The sequence below is a fragment of the Moschus berezovskii genome, chromosome 18 (assembly GCF_049115385.1).
Source record: "Moschus berezovskii isolate FMDL1 chromosome 18, NW_MosBer_1.0, whole genome shotgun sequence".
NCBI lineage: Eukaryota > Metazoa > Chordata > Mammalia > Artiodactyla > Moschidae > Moschus > Moschus berezovskii.
The window spans coordinates 47,527,954-47,545,732 of record NC_142477.1 but is presented as its reverse complement, the minus strand read 5'-3'; the positions used below and the strand labels follow the sequence as shown (position 1 = coordinate 47,545,732).

General features: G+C 38.3%; 1 protein-coding gene across 1 annotated transcript in view; it reads left to right on the top strand.

Annotated features, from left to right (window-relative positions):
- Positions 1 to 13,573, top strand: part of HCN1 (hyperpolarization activated cyclic nucleotide gated potassium channel 1) — a 220,978-nt gene extending 207,405 nt beyond the window's left edge. Inside the window, 2 exon segments of the mRNA XM_088827586.1 lie at positions 8,906 to 9,070; positions 12,579 to 13,573. Of these exon segments, the coding sequence (XP_088683712.1) occupies positions 8,906 to 9,070; positions 12,579 to 13,447 (1,034 nt within the window). The 3' untranslated portion in view covers positions 13,448 to 13,573.
- The last annotated feature ends 4,206 nt before the right edge of the window (positions 13,574 to 17,779 follow it).

Here is a 17,779-nt window from a genome sequence, read left to right as displayed (position 1 = left end):
AGCTATTCCAAATCCTAAAAGATGATGCTGTGAAAGTGCTGCACTCAATATGCCAGCAAATTTGGAAAACTCAGCAGTGGCCACAAGACTGGAAAAGGTCAGTCTTCATTCCAATCCCAAAGAAAGGCAATGCCAAAGAATGCTCAAACTACCGCACAATTGCACTCATCTCACACGCTAGTAAAGTCATGCTCAAAATTCTCCAAGCCAGGCTTCAGCAATATGTGAACCGTGAACTTCCAGATGTTCAAGCTGGTTTTAGAAAAGGCAGAGGAACCAGAGCTCAGATCCGCTGGATCATGGAGAAAGCAAGAGAGTTCCAGAAAAACATCTATTTCTGTTTCATTGACTATGCCAAAGCCTTTGACTGTGTGGATCACAATAAACTGTGGAACATTCTGAAAGAGATGGGAATACCAGACCACCTGACCTGCCTCTTGAGAAACCTGTATGCAGGTCAGGAAGCAACAGTTAGAACTGGACATGGAGCAACAGACTGGTTCCAATTAGGAAAAGGAGTACGTCAAGGCTGTATATTGTCACCCTGCTTATTTAACTTATATGCAGAATACATCATGAGGAACGCTGGGCTGGAAGAAGTACAAGCTGGAATCAAGATTGCTGGGAGAAATATCAATAACTTCAGATATGCAGATGATACCACCATTACGGCAGAAAGTGAAGAGGAACTCAAAAGCCTCTTGATGAAAGTGAAAGAGGAGAGTGAAAAGGTTGGCTTGAAGCTCAACATTCAGAAAACGAAGATCATGGCATCTGGTCCCATCACTTCGTGGGAAATAGACGGGGAAACAGTGTCAGACTTTATTTTTTGGGGCTCCAAAATCACTGTGGATGCTGATTGCAGCCATGAAATTAAAAGACGCTTATTCCTTGGAAGGAAAGTTATGACCAACCTAGATAGCATATTAATAAAGCAGAGACATTACTGTGCCAACAAAGGTCCATCTAGTCAAGGCTATGGTTTTTCCCGTGGTCAAGTATGGATGTGAGAGTTGTACTGTGAAGAAAGCTGATCGCCGAAGAATTGATGCTTTTGAACTGTGGTGTTGGAGAAGACTCTTGAGAGTCCCTTGGACTGCAAGGAGATCCAATCAGTCCATTCTAAAGGAGGTCAATCCTGGGTGTTCATTGGAAGGACTGATGCTAAAGCTGAAACTGAAATACTTTGGCCACCTCATGCGATGAGTTGACTCACTGGAAAGGAGTCTGATGCTAGGAGGGATTGGGGGTAGGAGGAGACGGGGACGGCAGAGAATGAGATGGCTGGATGGCATCACCGACTCGATGGACATGAGTCTGAGTGAACTCCGGGAGTTGGTGATGGACAGGGAGGCCTGGTGTGCTGTGATTCATGGGATCGCAAAGAGTCGGACATGACTGAGCGACTGAACTGAACTGAACTGACTGAAGATACAGTATGATGACAGAGGGCCACCTGAAAAGTGAAGGGGAGAACGGTGATTTATGGAAGGTCTGTGTGCATTACAATAGACTCTCTGTCCCTCCCTCCACATTGCAGAACAGCCTGTAATCAAGCGTTTGTTTTCCTGAGGGGAGAAAAAAGCTAGTGGTTCTTCTCTAAAGCAGTTAAACAAAGCAGAGAACTAGAATAAGTAAAAGACATATTGGTAATCGTAGAGTACAGCCTTCTTCCTTCTAGCATTTAGGGAAATATGAGAATAAACTTCACCCTTAAAGAAAAACTCCAAATTCACATATTCTGCCACATCACTGGAGTTTTCATCCTCAAGTAGAAATAGACATCAATAGGTTCCTTGAAAAAAACATTCCATATATTACAAAGGGAAAATCTAAACACAGTGACAGAAATAATGATTCTAGAGTAAGAAGAACGAATTCAGAAAACAGAACAAAAACTAAATATAAAATATAATAAAGATAAAATATATTTTAAAACTTCTTGGATTATTTTACACTGTTATTGCAACGTTTTACATATATAATTCAATCATTTAAAGTAACCAATATTTTTAGAAATTTCCCAAATTATGAAGCCAACATTATGCAAACCAAACAGGTTCAAGTTTTTATCATCCCCATAAGGTTCTTCCTTTCCACTTACTGTTAATCTCCTTTTCCACCCACTTCCCAAGCAACCATTAATCTGTTGATTTAGTCACTAAGTCGTGTCTGACACTTGCGACCCTATGTACTGTAGCCCTCCAGGCTCCTCTGTCCATGGAATTCTCCAGGCAAGAATACTGGAGTGGGTTGACCTTTCCTTCTCCATTATTTATCTGTTATATATCCCTATCAGTTCAGTTCAGTCGCCCAGTCATGTCCAACTGTTTGCGACCCCATGAATCGCAGCATGACAGGCCTCCCTGTCCATCACCAACTCCCGGAGTTCATTCAAACTCATGTCCATCAAGTCAGTGATGCCATCCAGCCATCTCATCCTCTGTTGTCCCCTTCTCCTCCTGCCCACAATCCCTCCCAGCATCAGGGTCTTTTCCAGTGAGTCAGCTCGTCGCATGAGGTGGCCAAAGTATTGGAGTTTCAGCTTTAGCATCAGTCCTTCCAACGAACACCCAGGACTCATCTCCCTTAGGATGGACTGGTTGGACCTTCTTGCAGTCCAAGGGACTCTCAAGAGTCTTCTCCAACACCACAGTTCAAAAGCATCACGGCGCTCAGCTTTCTTCACAGTCCAACTCTCACATCCATACATGACCACTGGGAAAAACCATAGCCTTGACTAGACGGACCTTGTTGGCAAAGTAACATCTCTGCTTTTTAATATGCTGTCTAGGTTGGTCATAACATTCCTTCCAAGGAGTAAGTGTCTTTTAATCTCATGGCTGCAATCACCATCTGCAATGATTTTGGAAGCCCAGAAAAATAAAGTATGACACTCTTTCCACTGTTTCTCCATCTATTTCCTATGAAGTGATGGGACCAGATGCCATGATCTTAGTTTTCTGAATGTTGAGCTTCAAGCCAACTTTTTCACTCTCCTCTTTCACTTTCATCAAGAGGCTCTTTAGTTCCTCTTCACTTTCTGCCATAAGGGTGGTGTCATCTGCATATCTGAGGTTATTGATATTTCTCCTGGCAATCTTGATTCCAACTTGTGCTTCCAGCTCAGCATTTCTCATGATGTACTCTCAGTTCAGTTATAAGCAGGGTAACAATATACAGCCTTGATGTACTCCTTTTCCTATTTGGAACCAGTCTGTTGCTCCATGTCCAGTTCTAACCGTTGCTTCCTCACCTGCATACAGGTTTCTCAAGAGGCAGGTCAGGTGGTCCGGTATTCCCATCTCTTTCAGAATTTTCCACAGTTTAATGTGATACACAGAGTCAAAGGCTTTGGCATAGTCAATGAAGCAGAAATGGATGTTTTTCTGGAACTCTCTTGCTTTTTTCATGATCCAGCAGATGTTGGCAATTTGATCTCTGGTGCCTCTACCTTTTCTAAAACCTGCTTAAATATCTGGAAGTTCACGGTTCACATATTGCTGAAACCTGGCTTGGAGAATTTTGAGCATGACTTTACTAGCGTGTGAGATGAGTGCAATTGTGTGGTAGTTTGAGCATTCTTTGGCATTCCCTTTCTTTGGGATTGGGATGAAGACTGACCTTTTCCAGCCCTGTGGCCACTGCTGAGTTTTCCAAATTTTCTGACATATTGAGTGCAGCCCCTTCACAGCATCATCTTCCATTTGAAAGAGCTCAACTGGAATTCCATCACTTCCACTAGCTTTAGATTTGCTAATTGTATCAGTGGTAGCATGTACTGACTGTCATGTCTTGCTTCTTTCATTATGTTTGTGAAATATTCTGAGGTTCATCCATACTGTAGCATATGTCCATTATTCAAAACTAGAACTCTTAACAACTACTGGAAGATAGATGATATTACATCCCCAGCAAAAGAGGAAGATATAATGAAAAAGCCACAAACATAGGAAATTGAAAAACATTTGTAAATTAAAAATGTAAGTGCCAAAATAAAAATAGATTAAAAATAATGAAAGGTAAAAATGAGGAAATCTCCCACACTAGTTATTCACCATTATTAGGTTTGTTTTTATTACTTCCTATCTTGTTTTCTTTTTCTATTCTGTGCACTTAGATATTAATTTTTAAGGAACATTTAAAAAATAAAAGTTATTTCAACCTTGGGGGTGGGATGGGGAGGGAGATGGGAGGGTGTTTCAAAAGGGAGGGGATATATATATATATACCTATGACTGATTCACGGAGAAGGCAATGGCAAGCCACTCCAGTACTCTTGCCTGGAAAATCCCATGGATGGAGGAGCCTGGTAGGCTGCAGTCCGTGGGGTCTCTAAGGGTCGGACATGACTGAGCGACTTCACTTTCACTTTTCCCTTTCACACATTGGAGAAGGAAATGGCAACCCACTCCAGTGTTCTTGCCTGGAGGATCCCAGGGACGGGGGAGCCTGGTGGGCTTCCGTCTATGGGGTCACACAGAGTCGGACACGACTGAAGTGCCTTAGCAACAATGACTGATTCATGTTGAGATTTGACAGAAAACAATAAAATTCTGTAAAGCAATTATCCTTCAATAAAAAAATAAATTAAAAAAGAACCAATTTAGATAAAGGAAAGTCAGAAAAACAAAAACATATAAACAGTATATCTACATAAAGGAATATTTTCCAACCAGAGCAATGCATATTGGTAGATTTTATTGTCATTGGTAGATTTTATTAATCGCACTATATGTGATCATTTTTATCATGCTATAATTACAATGTTGTATCCTGATTTTCTCGCTTCAGCTTTCATGACCATTCTACTATTAACAGAGACTTTAAAAGTTTACTTTTATTAACTACTACATTGTTGATTCTGATTCTTGATTTATTTAAGGCAATTCCATATTTTCAGATGCATTCATAAATGCATAATGTATATCACCATATCAGTGTCTGATTACAGGCTATTTCCTTAGGCTAGATTGTCAAGTGAAATTTCTGGTTAGAGTATGGATACACTTTTAGGTTTTTGTTATGTGTCATTGAGTTATTTTCCATGAGGCTTATAATCATTCTATATGACAATACAGATTGGAAAGCAACACTTAGCAATAAAAATATTTCTCATCAGTTTGTTTGACATAATTTAGCAATCATAAGTTGTATATAACACTAGCACTATAGTGACATAGGAATTTAATTTTAAGATAGGGTTTAAAATATTTTTATTACATTTTTTAGATTAGAAGAGCCTAGATTCCATGGTATAATCATATACTTTACACTTCAACATTGACCAATAGAGATTTGTCTTCCTACACACACCAAAGGTACTCACAAACAGACATGCACACAAATGTGAACAGTTCACAATATTATTTTTTTCAATTTTAATCACATTATTTCTTTCTAATTTTACAAGTAAGGAATGTTCATTGCAGACAAATAGAACTACATAAAAGCATGATGTAAGAAAAGAACAATCACCTAGAAACCCCATCCTCCAGAAATAACTACCATTAGCATGTTGATGGATTTCCTCCATGTCTATATATTTTTTTAATAATTGAAGTACAATTAACCTACAACACTATGTTATTTCTAAATGAACAATTCTTTTAACATTTCTACTAGATTTATATTTGGTTGATCTATCTTTATTGTATATTTGCCTTTATGAATGAGATTTTTTCTTTCATAGCTTTCATATTTATCTTTTTGTCCTTTTTTTTTGCTTAGCGAAGTCCCTTTAACATTTCTTGTAAAACTGGTTTGTGGTGCTGAAGTCTTTCAGCTTTTTCTTGTTTGTAGAAATCTCTGTGTCTCTTTCTAATTTGAATGATAGCTTTGCTGGGTAGAGTATTCTTAGTTGTAGGTTTCTTTCTTTCATCACTTTAAATATATTGCGCCGCTCCCTTCTGCCCTGCAAAGGATTTGCTGAAAACTCAGCTAATGATCTTATGGGCGTTCCCTTGTATGTAACTAGTTGCTTTTAGTTTGCTGCTTTTAATATTCTCTCTTTAATTTTTGCCTTTGTAATTATAATGTGTCTCAGGGTGGTCCCCCTTGGGTTGATCATCCCTGGGATTCTCTGTGCTTCCTGGACCTGGACTGTCTATTTCCTTTCCCAAGTCAGGGAACTTTTCAGCTATTATTTCTTCAAATGTGTTCTCTGCCCCCTTTTCCTCTCTTCTCCTTCTGAGACTCTAATAATGCAAATGTTAGTAAGCTTAATGATGTCCCAAAGGTCTCTTAAACTATACTTTAAAAAAAAAAAAACACAAAACTCTTTTTTCCTTTTTCTATTCAGACTGGTTGATTTTTTACTACTCTTTTTTTCCAGTTTGCTGATTCAGGCCTCTGTATTATCTAATGTACCTTTGACTCCCGCTACTGTAGAGGTTGCTGGCTGCTTCTTTGTCTAGGTTTGATCCCAGCATGGCTGACTGCATGGCCCAGAGAGTCCCAGGGCTGGTGCTGACCAGTTAGTGGATGGGACTGGGTTCTAGTGTTAATAAATAGAAGGAGGATTCCAAAATGGTACTTGCCAGCACCAGTGACCTTAGGGTATAATGAGCTCTCAAAAATGGATGCCACCAGTATCTGTGTCCTCAGGGTATGTCCCAGTTGCCTCCTGCCAATCCAGGAGACTCTAAAAGATCAGCTAGTAGGTTTGACCCTGGATCCTTCAAATTACTGCTTTTGCACTCAGTGTTGGAAGGTGTGAGGTTTTGCAGATATTCTTTTTTTTTTTTTGGTAATTAATTTATTTTTTATTGGAGGCAAATTATTTTACAATATTATATTGGTTGGTTTTGCCATACATTGATATGAATTTGCCCCAGGTTTACATAAGTTCCCCCTCCTGAACCCCCCTCCCACCTCCCTCCTCCCTTTATCCTCCCTCTGGGTCATCCCCACATGCCAGCCCCGAGCATCCTATAACATGCATTGACCCTGAACTAGTGATTCGTTTCACATATGACAACAAAGAGTGGAGTCTATTTCCCACAGCACTCCCACTCTCCAGAATGCAAGTTCCACTGCCCTTAAAGCTAGACTTTCTGGGGATCTATTTCAGGACTCACAGGCTGGGGAGCCTATGATCAGGTTCAGGCTCCTTTCTCCTTAAAAGGAATCTCTGCCATTTTGATTATTGTGTTTGTGTGTCACCTACCCAGGGTTATGGGACTTAACTGTACAGCGTGGCTGCCTCTTCTGCCCATCTTGCTCTAATTCCTTCTTTATATCTTTAGTTGTAGAAGATCTTTCCTGCTAGTCTCCAGTCGTTCACATCAATAATTGCTCTGTAAGCAGTTGTAATTTTGGAGTGCCTGAAAGAGGAGGTGACCTCAGTGACTTCCTCTTTTGCCAACTTGGCCACACCACAATATTGTTTATTAAATTTAAAACATCTATCACTATGAACAATAACAGTGTAACTGGAGGCTTAGGTGGCATTTCCTAAAATCTTCTCAATTTCCAGATTGGTTCAGATGCACATCTTTAGTACTCCCACAGTGCCTGCATATTGTTATTCTTGCCAGATTGAGTTTAAATGAATTCTTTAACTAAAATGAATTTTTTCTTTTTATTCAGTTCAGTTCAGTTCAGTCGCTCAGTCGTGTCCAGCTCTTTGCGACCCCATGAATCACAGCACGCCAGGCCTCCCTGTCCATCACCAACTCCCGGAGTTCACTCAAACTTATTACCAGCATATAATTAATACAAAAGAAGATATTGTTTGATTAATGTTTCCAATTCTAACATCCAGGACATAATGCCTACCACATAATTTACTTATGATGTTTATCAACGTGAACTGAAATCCTTTAAATAAGTTCAGAGGAGTGTGAATTTAGGCCTTCTGCAATAATGATTTTGCTGTATTTCCTTTTGTTGGGAGTGTGTATTTCAGAAATACTCCCATTCCTTTTTTTTCTAATACGTTATTTTGAAGCAATGTTTTTCTATTATTTTAAATTTTTTAAAGAAGTAAAATCTACAGGATTTTAACAAATAAATTTTGGAAAATGAAATAGAAAATAATTAATTTTATCATTGATTTTACCTAATATGAAAATCCAAATTTACAAATATTTGCTTACCATATATTGGGAATCAAAATTTCAACAAAGGATTTTCCTTAGAAATTATGTAAATGAAAAATTCCTCTATGGATTTGGAACATAATTTTTATACTGATCTTATTGGGAATATATGAACTACTTAAAGCATTTCTATAATGCATACATCTGACCCTGTGATCCAACTTTGCTTGATCATAGGACTTTTTAAGCCAATGATTTGGTGCTTACTTCCCTGGTGACTCAGATGGTAAAGAATCTGCCTGCAATGTGGGAGACCCAGGTTCGAACCCTGGGTCCGGAAGATCCTCTGGAAAACGGAATGGCAACCCACTCAAGTATTCTTTCCTGGAGAATTCCATAGACAGAGAGGCTGATGGGCTACAGTCCATGGGGTTGCAAAGGGTCAGACACGACTGAGCGACTAACACTTTGAGCACTTGGTTTCTGTCTATAAGATACCATCTCCTCCCTGCCTTCCAGAATTCATAAAAAAACTTTTATCTGAGCATGGTCTCTTCTTTTTTCAACTCCATTTTATATTTATTATTCTTTTTTCTGCAATTTCTTATTACTTTGGGGGAATTGAAATGAGAGCTGGGGGAGATAAATTTGTTTCAGCTTTTCTCAATTGTTTAAAAAAAAGGATATTTTAAGATCACGTATTATCAATTGGGTACTTTTAATTGTCAAAAGGGATTTTCTGATAAAATATAAAATGCTGCTAGTCATTGGTTTCTCAAACCATGAGACATTATTTTTGAGGTGGGTCTTAATGTCCTTTTAAAGAAAATTACCTAACATATCTTTCTTCTTTGTTTTTATAGAGATTTGCTTGCTGACCAAGGGACGGCGCACTGCCAGTGTTCGAGCTGATACATACTGTCGTCTTTACTCACTTTCTGTGGACAATTTCAATGAGGTCCTAGAGGAATATCCAATGATGAGAAGAGCCTTTGAGACGGTTGCCATTGACCGATTAGATAGGATAGGTACTGTTTATTTTCTTCTTTACTTACAATTCACTTTTAATCTAGTGGTTGAGTATATATTTGCAGTATAGTCCCAAATGCTAGTTTACAGATTGCTCATTAACTAGCATAGAAACAGCAATTAGCTGTAGCCATATTTCTAGAAAGATCTGAGGCACTAACTTTTTCTTCTAAGTATTCTAGGTTTGTTTATTTATCTCTGTTTTTACTAGCTACACAGTCTGATTTCCTCAGGGATACCAAAAGGTAAAAACAATGATTACAAATTCTAGATGGCATTAAAATAGAACTAAAAATAAAATAGTATGAGTCTACATTACAAACTATATTTTATCACAAGTTTTTTTTAAATTTTAAGGATCAACTTTACATTTATTCTTACATTGAGAATTGAAAAGAATTGTGCATTTTACTTGTCACAGTAGAAACTTTAATGTTTGTAATACAGACTCAAGCAGAAAAAGCCTTAATAGAAATGCCCACATAGATGCTTTATTTTGCAAACATCAACTTATTTTAAAATCTTTTCTTCTCTCAAAATATTGATATATAAGGCCTTACTAGTTAAACTAGTTTAAACATTTGAATAATTGCCATTGTAAAATTAGATCAGACTGGCTTGCTGTTAACTTCCCAAGATATGCTGGAACATTCTGATGTCAGAAGGTGGTATGCATTCATTTCAACACCCAAATTCTCCCCCACCAGACCCTTCTCTGCTCCCTTTCCCAGCTTAACCCTACTAGCCTTCATATTTCAATTCAGACATCATTTCCCTGTAGAAACCTATGACCTTCCACTCCTCCTTAATAGTTTGAGCACCCTGGATATGTTCTCCCATACCCCTGGGATGTTCCTCCATCACAGTACAGCTTTTATTATTTAAATTGCTCTAGAGATGCTAAGCTTTATGAATGAAGAGAATCATGTCTAATTCACTATTACATTCACAGTACCTAGTACACAATGAATATTGTTGAAGAGAGTTAGGGAGGGATGAAGGAATCAATGAACTCAAAGGAGATGGGGTTGGGATCACTGAAAAGTAAACAAAGAGGTACTTCAACTGCTTCATTCTTATTAAAGGTAAGGACTTTTGATTGATGTTATGGTTATGTTAGTTTTTCTTCTGCACTTTACGTCTTTCTTTTCCTCTGTATTAGTAGGACAGAAGACTGCATAAGGATCTGAAATTTGGTTAGGAGAAGTTAAGGATAGTATTTGGACATTACCATTAGTTAGACACAACAAGGCTTCCCAGGTGGCACAATAGTAATGAGTTAAAGAATCCACCTGCCAATGCAGGAGACACAAGAGATGCCGATTCAATCCCTGAGTCAGAAGATCCCCAGGAGAAGGAAATGGCAACCCACTCCAGTATTCTTGCCAAGAAAGTCCCATGGACAGAGGAGCCAGGAGGGCTACAGTCCATGGGGTTGGAAAGAGTCAGACATGACTGAGCACACATGCACACTAGACACAACACACATATTAAAACCACACTGATAACTTAGAGGCTGTAATAGGACGGAGTGTCCAGGAGACAGTGCCCATGAAAGACGTGAGTATTCCTGAAAGCATCTTTACTTAATTTGAAAATAACTTCCTTCTTTGTGGTACGTGAGTGTTCATGGTAGAACCAGAGACTAATTTCTGAACATATGAGTTTTATCCTAAGCCAACTAGCCATATTTTGAAAAGCATCAAAATCAAGGTATTTCAATAGAGACTTTCTGTTGCTCTGATAGAGCATCTCTCTCATATAATTTACTACAATTAATTTTTATAAGAAAAATTTGCATGAAATTATTTTCATTCCAATAATACAGGCAATAAAATTGCAAGTGAGCACCAGTATTTGCATTTTTAATCTTCACAAAATTCCAACAGTGCATTAAAAGTTATAGTATTTTTCCACAAGGACCCAGATACTCAGATTATGAAATGTTGACTATCCACATGACCACAAAAAAATATCCTTCTCAGTTTTGGGGTCATTGCTTATAAATGCATATACTGTAGTTAAAGGGAATATGTTAAGCAAGAATTTATATTTTCTACTAATATAGAAGTCTTTGTTCTTTGGGAAATTAGGACGATTCTGTAAAAAGAGAAGTAACTGTTCATATTGGTAGTCATTTTTAAATGATTGCCTTTCCCAGCAGCCAAGTAAATTATAACACCACATTTCTATTCAAAGAAATTCCTTGTTAGTTTAGATGTGATACTTTATTTAGTGATATGGCAAATTGATTTACTTTTCAGTTACCATATTTACGAAGGTATTATTTTATTGATATCATTTAAAAAAACACTAATTTTCCCCCTTTTTATCAACCTACAATTGATGCTAATTGTTATTTTTCCAAAGAATGTCTTGTTAATGCAAACCAAAGACAATAGCAAGAAGAGATAGTGCTTATTGAGGTTCTAGAGGGAGCTAAGCGCTTGGCATACATCAGTGCCCCTTGATGCTCACAACAACCTCTCAGAAGAGGAAAGGTTATGAAAAAGTTCTCAATCTGGCTGCACATAAGAATCCCCTGACAAAATTTGATTATAAAGTGCCACAATCTGGACCCTTGTCTGGTTATTCTCATTTTAGTTAGGGTGCAGCTGGAAATCAGTAACTCTTATCACTCCAGCAATGAGATAAATACACAGGTAGAGCAGAGAATCACTGGTGTAGGGCACTGGTCAAAAGCAAAGGCCTTTCTTTCTCAGACATACATGTAACAATCCCCCAGATATCAGAGTCAAAGGCAGCACCTGGTGCAACAAGTGGGTGAGACCCAGGAGACTTCATTTCCAGCAAACACTCACGTGACACACAGGCTGCTGCTTCATAGTCTGTAGGCAATCTGTGGTCAGATCTACTGGTTTCCTTGCCCATCTCTGTCAATTAACCATATTTTCTTGGGCATTGGTCTTAGCCTTTCTATGTTCCAGTCTCCTTTTAGGTGAGGTAGAATTATAAGCACACCGACCTCAAAGAGTTGAGGATTAAATAAAATAAATCTGCCTAAAGACAGGGAAGCCTGGCGTGCTGCACTCCACAGGGTCACAAAGAGTCAGACAGGACTTGGCATCTGGACAACAACAAAAGCCTTGGGTACAGTGCTTTTCACATAGTATGTTTTCCATTGACCTTTCTTGAAAAAGGAACTTGAAACTGAAATCTTGCTGTCAGACCCATCCTGTTCCAAGCGACCTGTTTTCTCTCAGGGTAGCCCTCAGGCTAATCTCTCCATTTCTTCAGTATGATGGCTTTTGCCATATTACAGACTTTTCAACTTGACTCCTGTAGAAGGTAAGACTTAACAGAAAGACACAGGAAGCATGAGAGGCAGGAGGCAACTTTCTATTTGGTGTCTAAAGGTAAGTGCTCGACTTTTAAGCTTCTTCAATGAAACACTGCCATAGTCCTGTTGGCAGGAGCCACTGGTGCTTGGAGTTGTCATCAGTCATTTATAGACTTTCTAAGTGCCTATCTTCCTTTCGCTGACAGGGAAGAAAAATTCAATTCTCCTGCAAAAGTTCCAGAAGGATCTGAACACGGGTGTTTTCAACAATCAGGAGAACGAGATCCTGAAGCAGATTGTGAAACACGACAGGGAAATGGTGCAGGCAATCCCTCCCCTCAATTACCCTCAAATGACAGCCCTGAATTCCACCTCTTCAAGTACTACCCCGACCTCTCGCCTGAGGACACAGTCGCCGCCAGTGTACACAGCCACCAGTCTGTCTCATAGCAACCTGCACTCCCCCAGCCCCAGCACCCAGACCCCCCAGCCGTCAGCAATCCTCTCGCCCTGCTCCTACACCACCGCTGTCTGCAGCCCTCCTGTACAGAGCCCGCTAGCCACTCGAACTTTCCACTATGCCTCCCCGACGGCTTCCCAGCTGTCCCTCATTCAGCAGCAGCAGGTGCAGCAGCCACCGCAGCCCCAGCAGCCACCCCAGCCTCCTCAGACCCCCGGCAGCTCCACACCGAAAAACGAAGTGCACAAGAGCACGCAGGCGCTTCACAACACCAGCCTGACCCGAGAAGTCAGGCCCCTCTCGGCCTCGCAGCCCTCGCTGCCCCACGAGGTCTCCACCCTGATCTCCAGACCGCATCCCACTGTGGGCGAGTCCCTGGCCTCCATCCCTCAACCCGTGACCACGGTCCACGGCTCGGGCCTGCAGGCAGGGGGCAGGGGCACCGTCCCCCAGCGAGTCACCCTGTTCCGACAGATGTCGTCGGGAGCCATCCCCCCCAACCGAGGAGTCCCCCCGGCGCCCCCTCCACCAGCAGCCGCTCACCCGAGGGAGGCGTCCTCAGTCTTAACTGCAGACCCAGAGGCAGAAAAGCCACGATTTGCTTCAAATTTATGATCCCTGCTGATTGTCAAAGCAGAAAGAAATACTCTAACGAACTGAGGCGCTTCTCAGATCTGATTTTATTCTATCTCCTGATAGATCCCTCTAGCCTACTATGAAGAGATATTTTAGACAGCTCTGGCCTACATGCAAAATGTAAAATATATATATATATAAATATGCTATTAAATCTATATCTGAAAATCTCAAGAGAAGTTGAAAAGACTTGTTTAGCATTCAGTGTTATATGTCTTCCTTTCTTTAAATCATTAAAGGATTTCAAATGTTGTTGTAAGATTATTTATTTTTAACCTACTTTTACTTAATTCCTTTGATATATGTATTTCTCTATTTTATGAAGAGTTCTTGGATTCCGTGGAAACAAAACTCTGATTTTAAAAAGGCAACTCAAGTGAGCTGAATAGCACCAATCAAAACTTTTCTCATTAGCTGTGTCTCTCCATCTAAATTGTTAATCATTAATTACAGAGGGTTAAATAGCAGATCCCATTTTCTAAATCTAAATTGTATTTTGGTGCTTTGAATTTTGAATTAGATTAAAGAACACACCATATGCTTGGCCATGGTAGGAGAGTAGCATTGGCTATGATCTCTGTAGTCATAGAGATATGACTATCTCTAACCTCAAACATGTTCATTGATCTTTCAGAAAGCTGAAGGGATATTTCTCTTCAAGTGTTATCAGACTTTTACCAAGACTCAATCAATGTTAGCTGTAAATAACTGTTTCAACCCAAATAAAAATAGTTCTCCTGTGCTGTATGAAGGTAAAAGTCATTGTTTAAGAATTTAGTTTTACTGCTTCACTTCAAAACTTAGAGTTTTAAATTTTACAAAACCTAATTGTGACAATTATTCAACTGTAATGCAATGGCTTGAAACCTACAATATTATTTTAACCTGCAATGTTTTATGCAAAATTGTATGCTTGGTTCTACAAATTGCTTGTATTATACCAAAAATCATTACTTTTCTTCTTTCTTGCCATAATCAAGCATCTGAAAATAGGCCCTGCATGCTTTGGGGGAAAAAAAGTAGGTTCAAAGCAGTCATTGTAGGGGAAAGCTTAAAGCATTTCTCATTTCTAGAAAAGTATAACCATTCATTAATTGCCTATCTTAAAATTCTTATAAGGCTGACTTGGATCTTTGACTTAAGTCTAGAAGTGAGGTTTTCACTTTCATTTAATGTTATTATTATCTTTATAATTTAAATGACAATATGTAAACTACAGCTTGATTTGGAGTTGCCAGTGTGTTCTGTGTCTCTCACTGTAGTTGATAGTTTACTGTGTTGTTAATTAAAAAAATAAATACACTATAGCATCAACTGTTTGGAAACATACACTTTGCTCTTTGTGTATTGTTAACTAAATGGTTAGTAAATCTTAAGGAATGTGGTGACTAACATAGTCCTTAGAAAGCAGGTTTGTTATTTTAGATGTGCTGAAAAAAGTACAGACCTGGTGACATCAAGCAGGAGGTCAAAGTCAATGTCTGCGAGCATCGTTTTTTTTGTTGTTTGTTTGTTTGTATGTTTCCTTAACTCTGTTCATGATCTGTGAACATCTGCTTCTTCTCAAAGAAGTCCCTTAGAAATCATTTGTGCCTAACACACCCCTCAAATATGGTGGATGACTGGAACACAGTTGGAAGATTACCAATAACAGACTTCTGTAAATAACCCAAGTTAAGAGAATGACCTAAAGTGGAGGTCTTCCGTATCTCTGACACTGGAGATGCATTTAAGAAGAACTTAACAAAGATCATGCACTAAATGGGGCAGGGCCTCCAGATAGACTTGAGAACAGAAAACAAAAGCAAAACGCTAAAATGGATCCATGCCGCCTGTTATGCCTTTTATGGATATAATGCTTATAATACCAAAATGAGTTGTTATGTTTAATTTCTAACAGATTCTAGCTTGTGTGAAAGGAATCAACAATGCTAGATAATGTGTAATCATGAACATGCTGGTGACCTATGATGGAGTGTCAGGAGTGGTGTAAGAAAGGGATTGTTCAGTCTACCTAGGACCTATGGGGAAGCTGCAAGACCATTTACATATCAGTACAAAACTCCTTTATTTTATTAAAATACTGATAATTAACTTCAATTTATTAAGATCATTATTGGTCCTTTAAATTATTAAAGGTTTACATTTGATAGAACTAATGGGTTTGGTAGTGAAATATTTTTATATATATAAATGTTTGGTTTTTTATTTTGAGCACTATTGAGAAACATAAGCAAAATTGAATTGCATGGTCTTTCAGTGCAACCATAAAGTTTTTATTCACTTTGTAATAGAATGGAGAAAAAAAAAAACCCTAAGGTTTATATGTTAAACTAATAAAGTGGTACAGGGTAAATTATATACATATATATGTATGAATATATATACTTAGGTTAAGAAGAAAATTGACTCACATTCCTGTAACATAAAAGTTCATTACTAGTTGAAAAGTGACCACTTTTCTATGTACATAGTTAAGCCCATAAGTATGGAGTTTTAAACTGTACAGAAAGAAATGTATTACTGAAAAGATTGATCTTTCTGCTGCTGGGAAAATAGTAGAATAGCTGATTCTTACAACAACTGTATGATCAGGGATGAATTAGAGAATTTCTTTTGTCTTTGCTCAAAGCCATACATATATAAATATATATAAAGATTATTAATAAATTCAACAAAAAAAAACTAAAATCATGAATATTTTATTTTATTAATATACACTAATCAAACATTTTATTTAAGAGTATTGATTTGCCTCTGTCTTTCTGTCTTTATATCATAAGATGTCCAAGAGTGCTTTTACTTGATAATCGTCATAAAATTAATTATAGGTATTCTCTAACTATAGAAAGAAAAGAACTTAAATAGAACATGGATTTTCCAGCTATCCCTGTGTTTTTTTCCTCTTCTATACTGTACAAGTTGAGTTTTTTTTTTCTTCTTCACGCTGTACTTTCTTACATGTGGTTTTATCCAATTTCAAAACACAGCTATTTCTGTGCTTTATTGGATATGGGGATGAGAAATAATTGCCCTATAATTTACATATACAAACCTATTTTATGATAGCCATCAGTCTTCTAAAGACTTTGGATAGTGACAGAATCTCCATATGCAAATGAATTTTGAATCAGACCTAAAGGCTTGAGACAGAGGATATTACCATAAGTGAAGGATTCTCAAAAGTGTTAAGCAAAAATAGCAGGAGTGGAAATAGATTATAGTCATCAAATAAATGGCCTGTCTCCCTTTCTCTGTCACCACTCCTTAAGTGAATGCTGCCTCACTTTCTGTAGGTGGCTGTTTTTCCATTTACAAAAAAAGAACATAACATCTGCAAGACACTACAAAGTACTCAGTCAAATTGCTAGAACACACTAACGGACTTGGGTGATTTAAACAATGTGATGTGTTTTGAATTTTAGATGTATTATTTCAAATCTTGAATTATTTACACTTCAAAATGCAAACGATCTGTACTGTCTTTCAAGCCTATTTTTAAAGACTCCACACCTCCTTTCACCGTGTGTGTTTAAATGTGTTAATTTCACTATGCTACTTTGCTTCTGTGGATCTCACTATCATCATTTACAACATTAAGCTCTTTAAACAAGGTTTCTCTCCCTTCTACCTCCATCCTTCTAGAATGCCATGCATGCCAAGTCGCTTCAGTCATGCCCAACTCTGTGCGATCCCATGGACAGCAGCCCACCAGGCTCCTCCATTCACAGGAGTCTCCAGGCAAGAATACTGAAGTGGGTTGCCATTTCCTTACCTTCCTTCTAGAATATGTGCCATGAAACCCAACTGTGATTATTTTGTTTGTAACTACATGCTCTATTTGAAAAAATTGCTTGTATTGTACAATATGAATGAAATGAGGTGCTTGTAGGATAATTGAATGCTGAGCATCAATAGCTGAAAGGAATGGTCAGAAATTTTTTAAAGTGTGACTGGCTCCTTGAACTGAATTGTTACTTCTATAACTTTATTCGCTCTGTCCTTTTTCCAGGAAAACAGGATGAAACAAAAATGTGCTGTATTCAGGGTTAGGTATACCTGCTACTGGCACTTGAAAGCAGTGACTTTCTCACATAATTTTGATTCCTTCCTTTTTATAAAAATAGCATCTATGATTTATATACTGGCCAACAGTGAAGTTAATCATGATGAGAATCTCTGCTTTTAAAAGAAAACAAATAAAGTAGGAAGTACCTTGTCTAAATTCATGAAGGATTTAGAAACAGACTGGCCATACTGCTCCTCCTCCCATTTTGGAGTTTTTCACCAGAGGCCACATTCTTTTCTTCG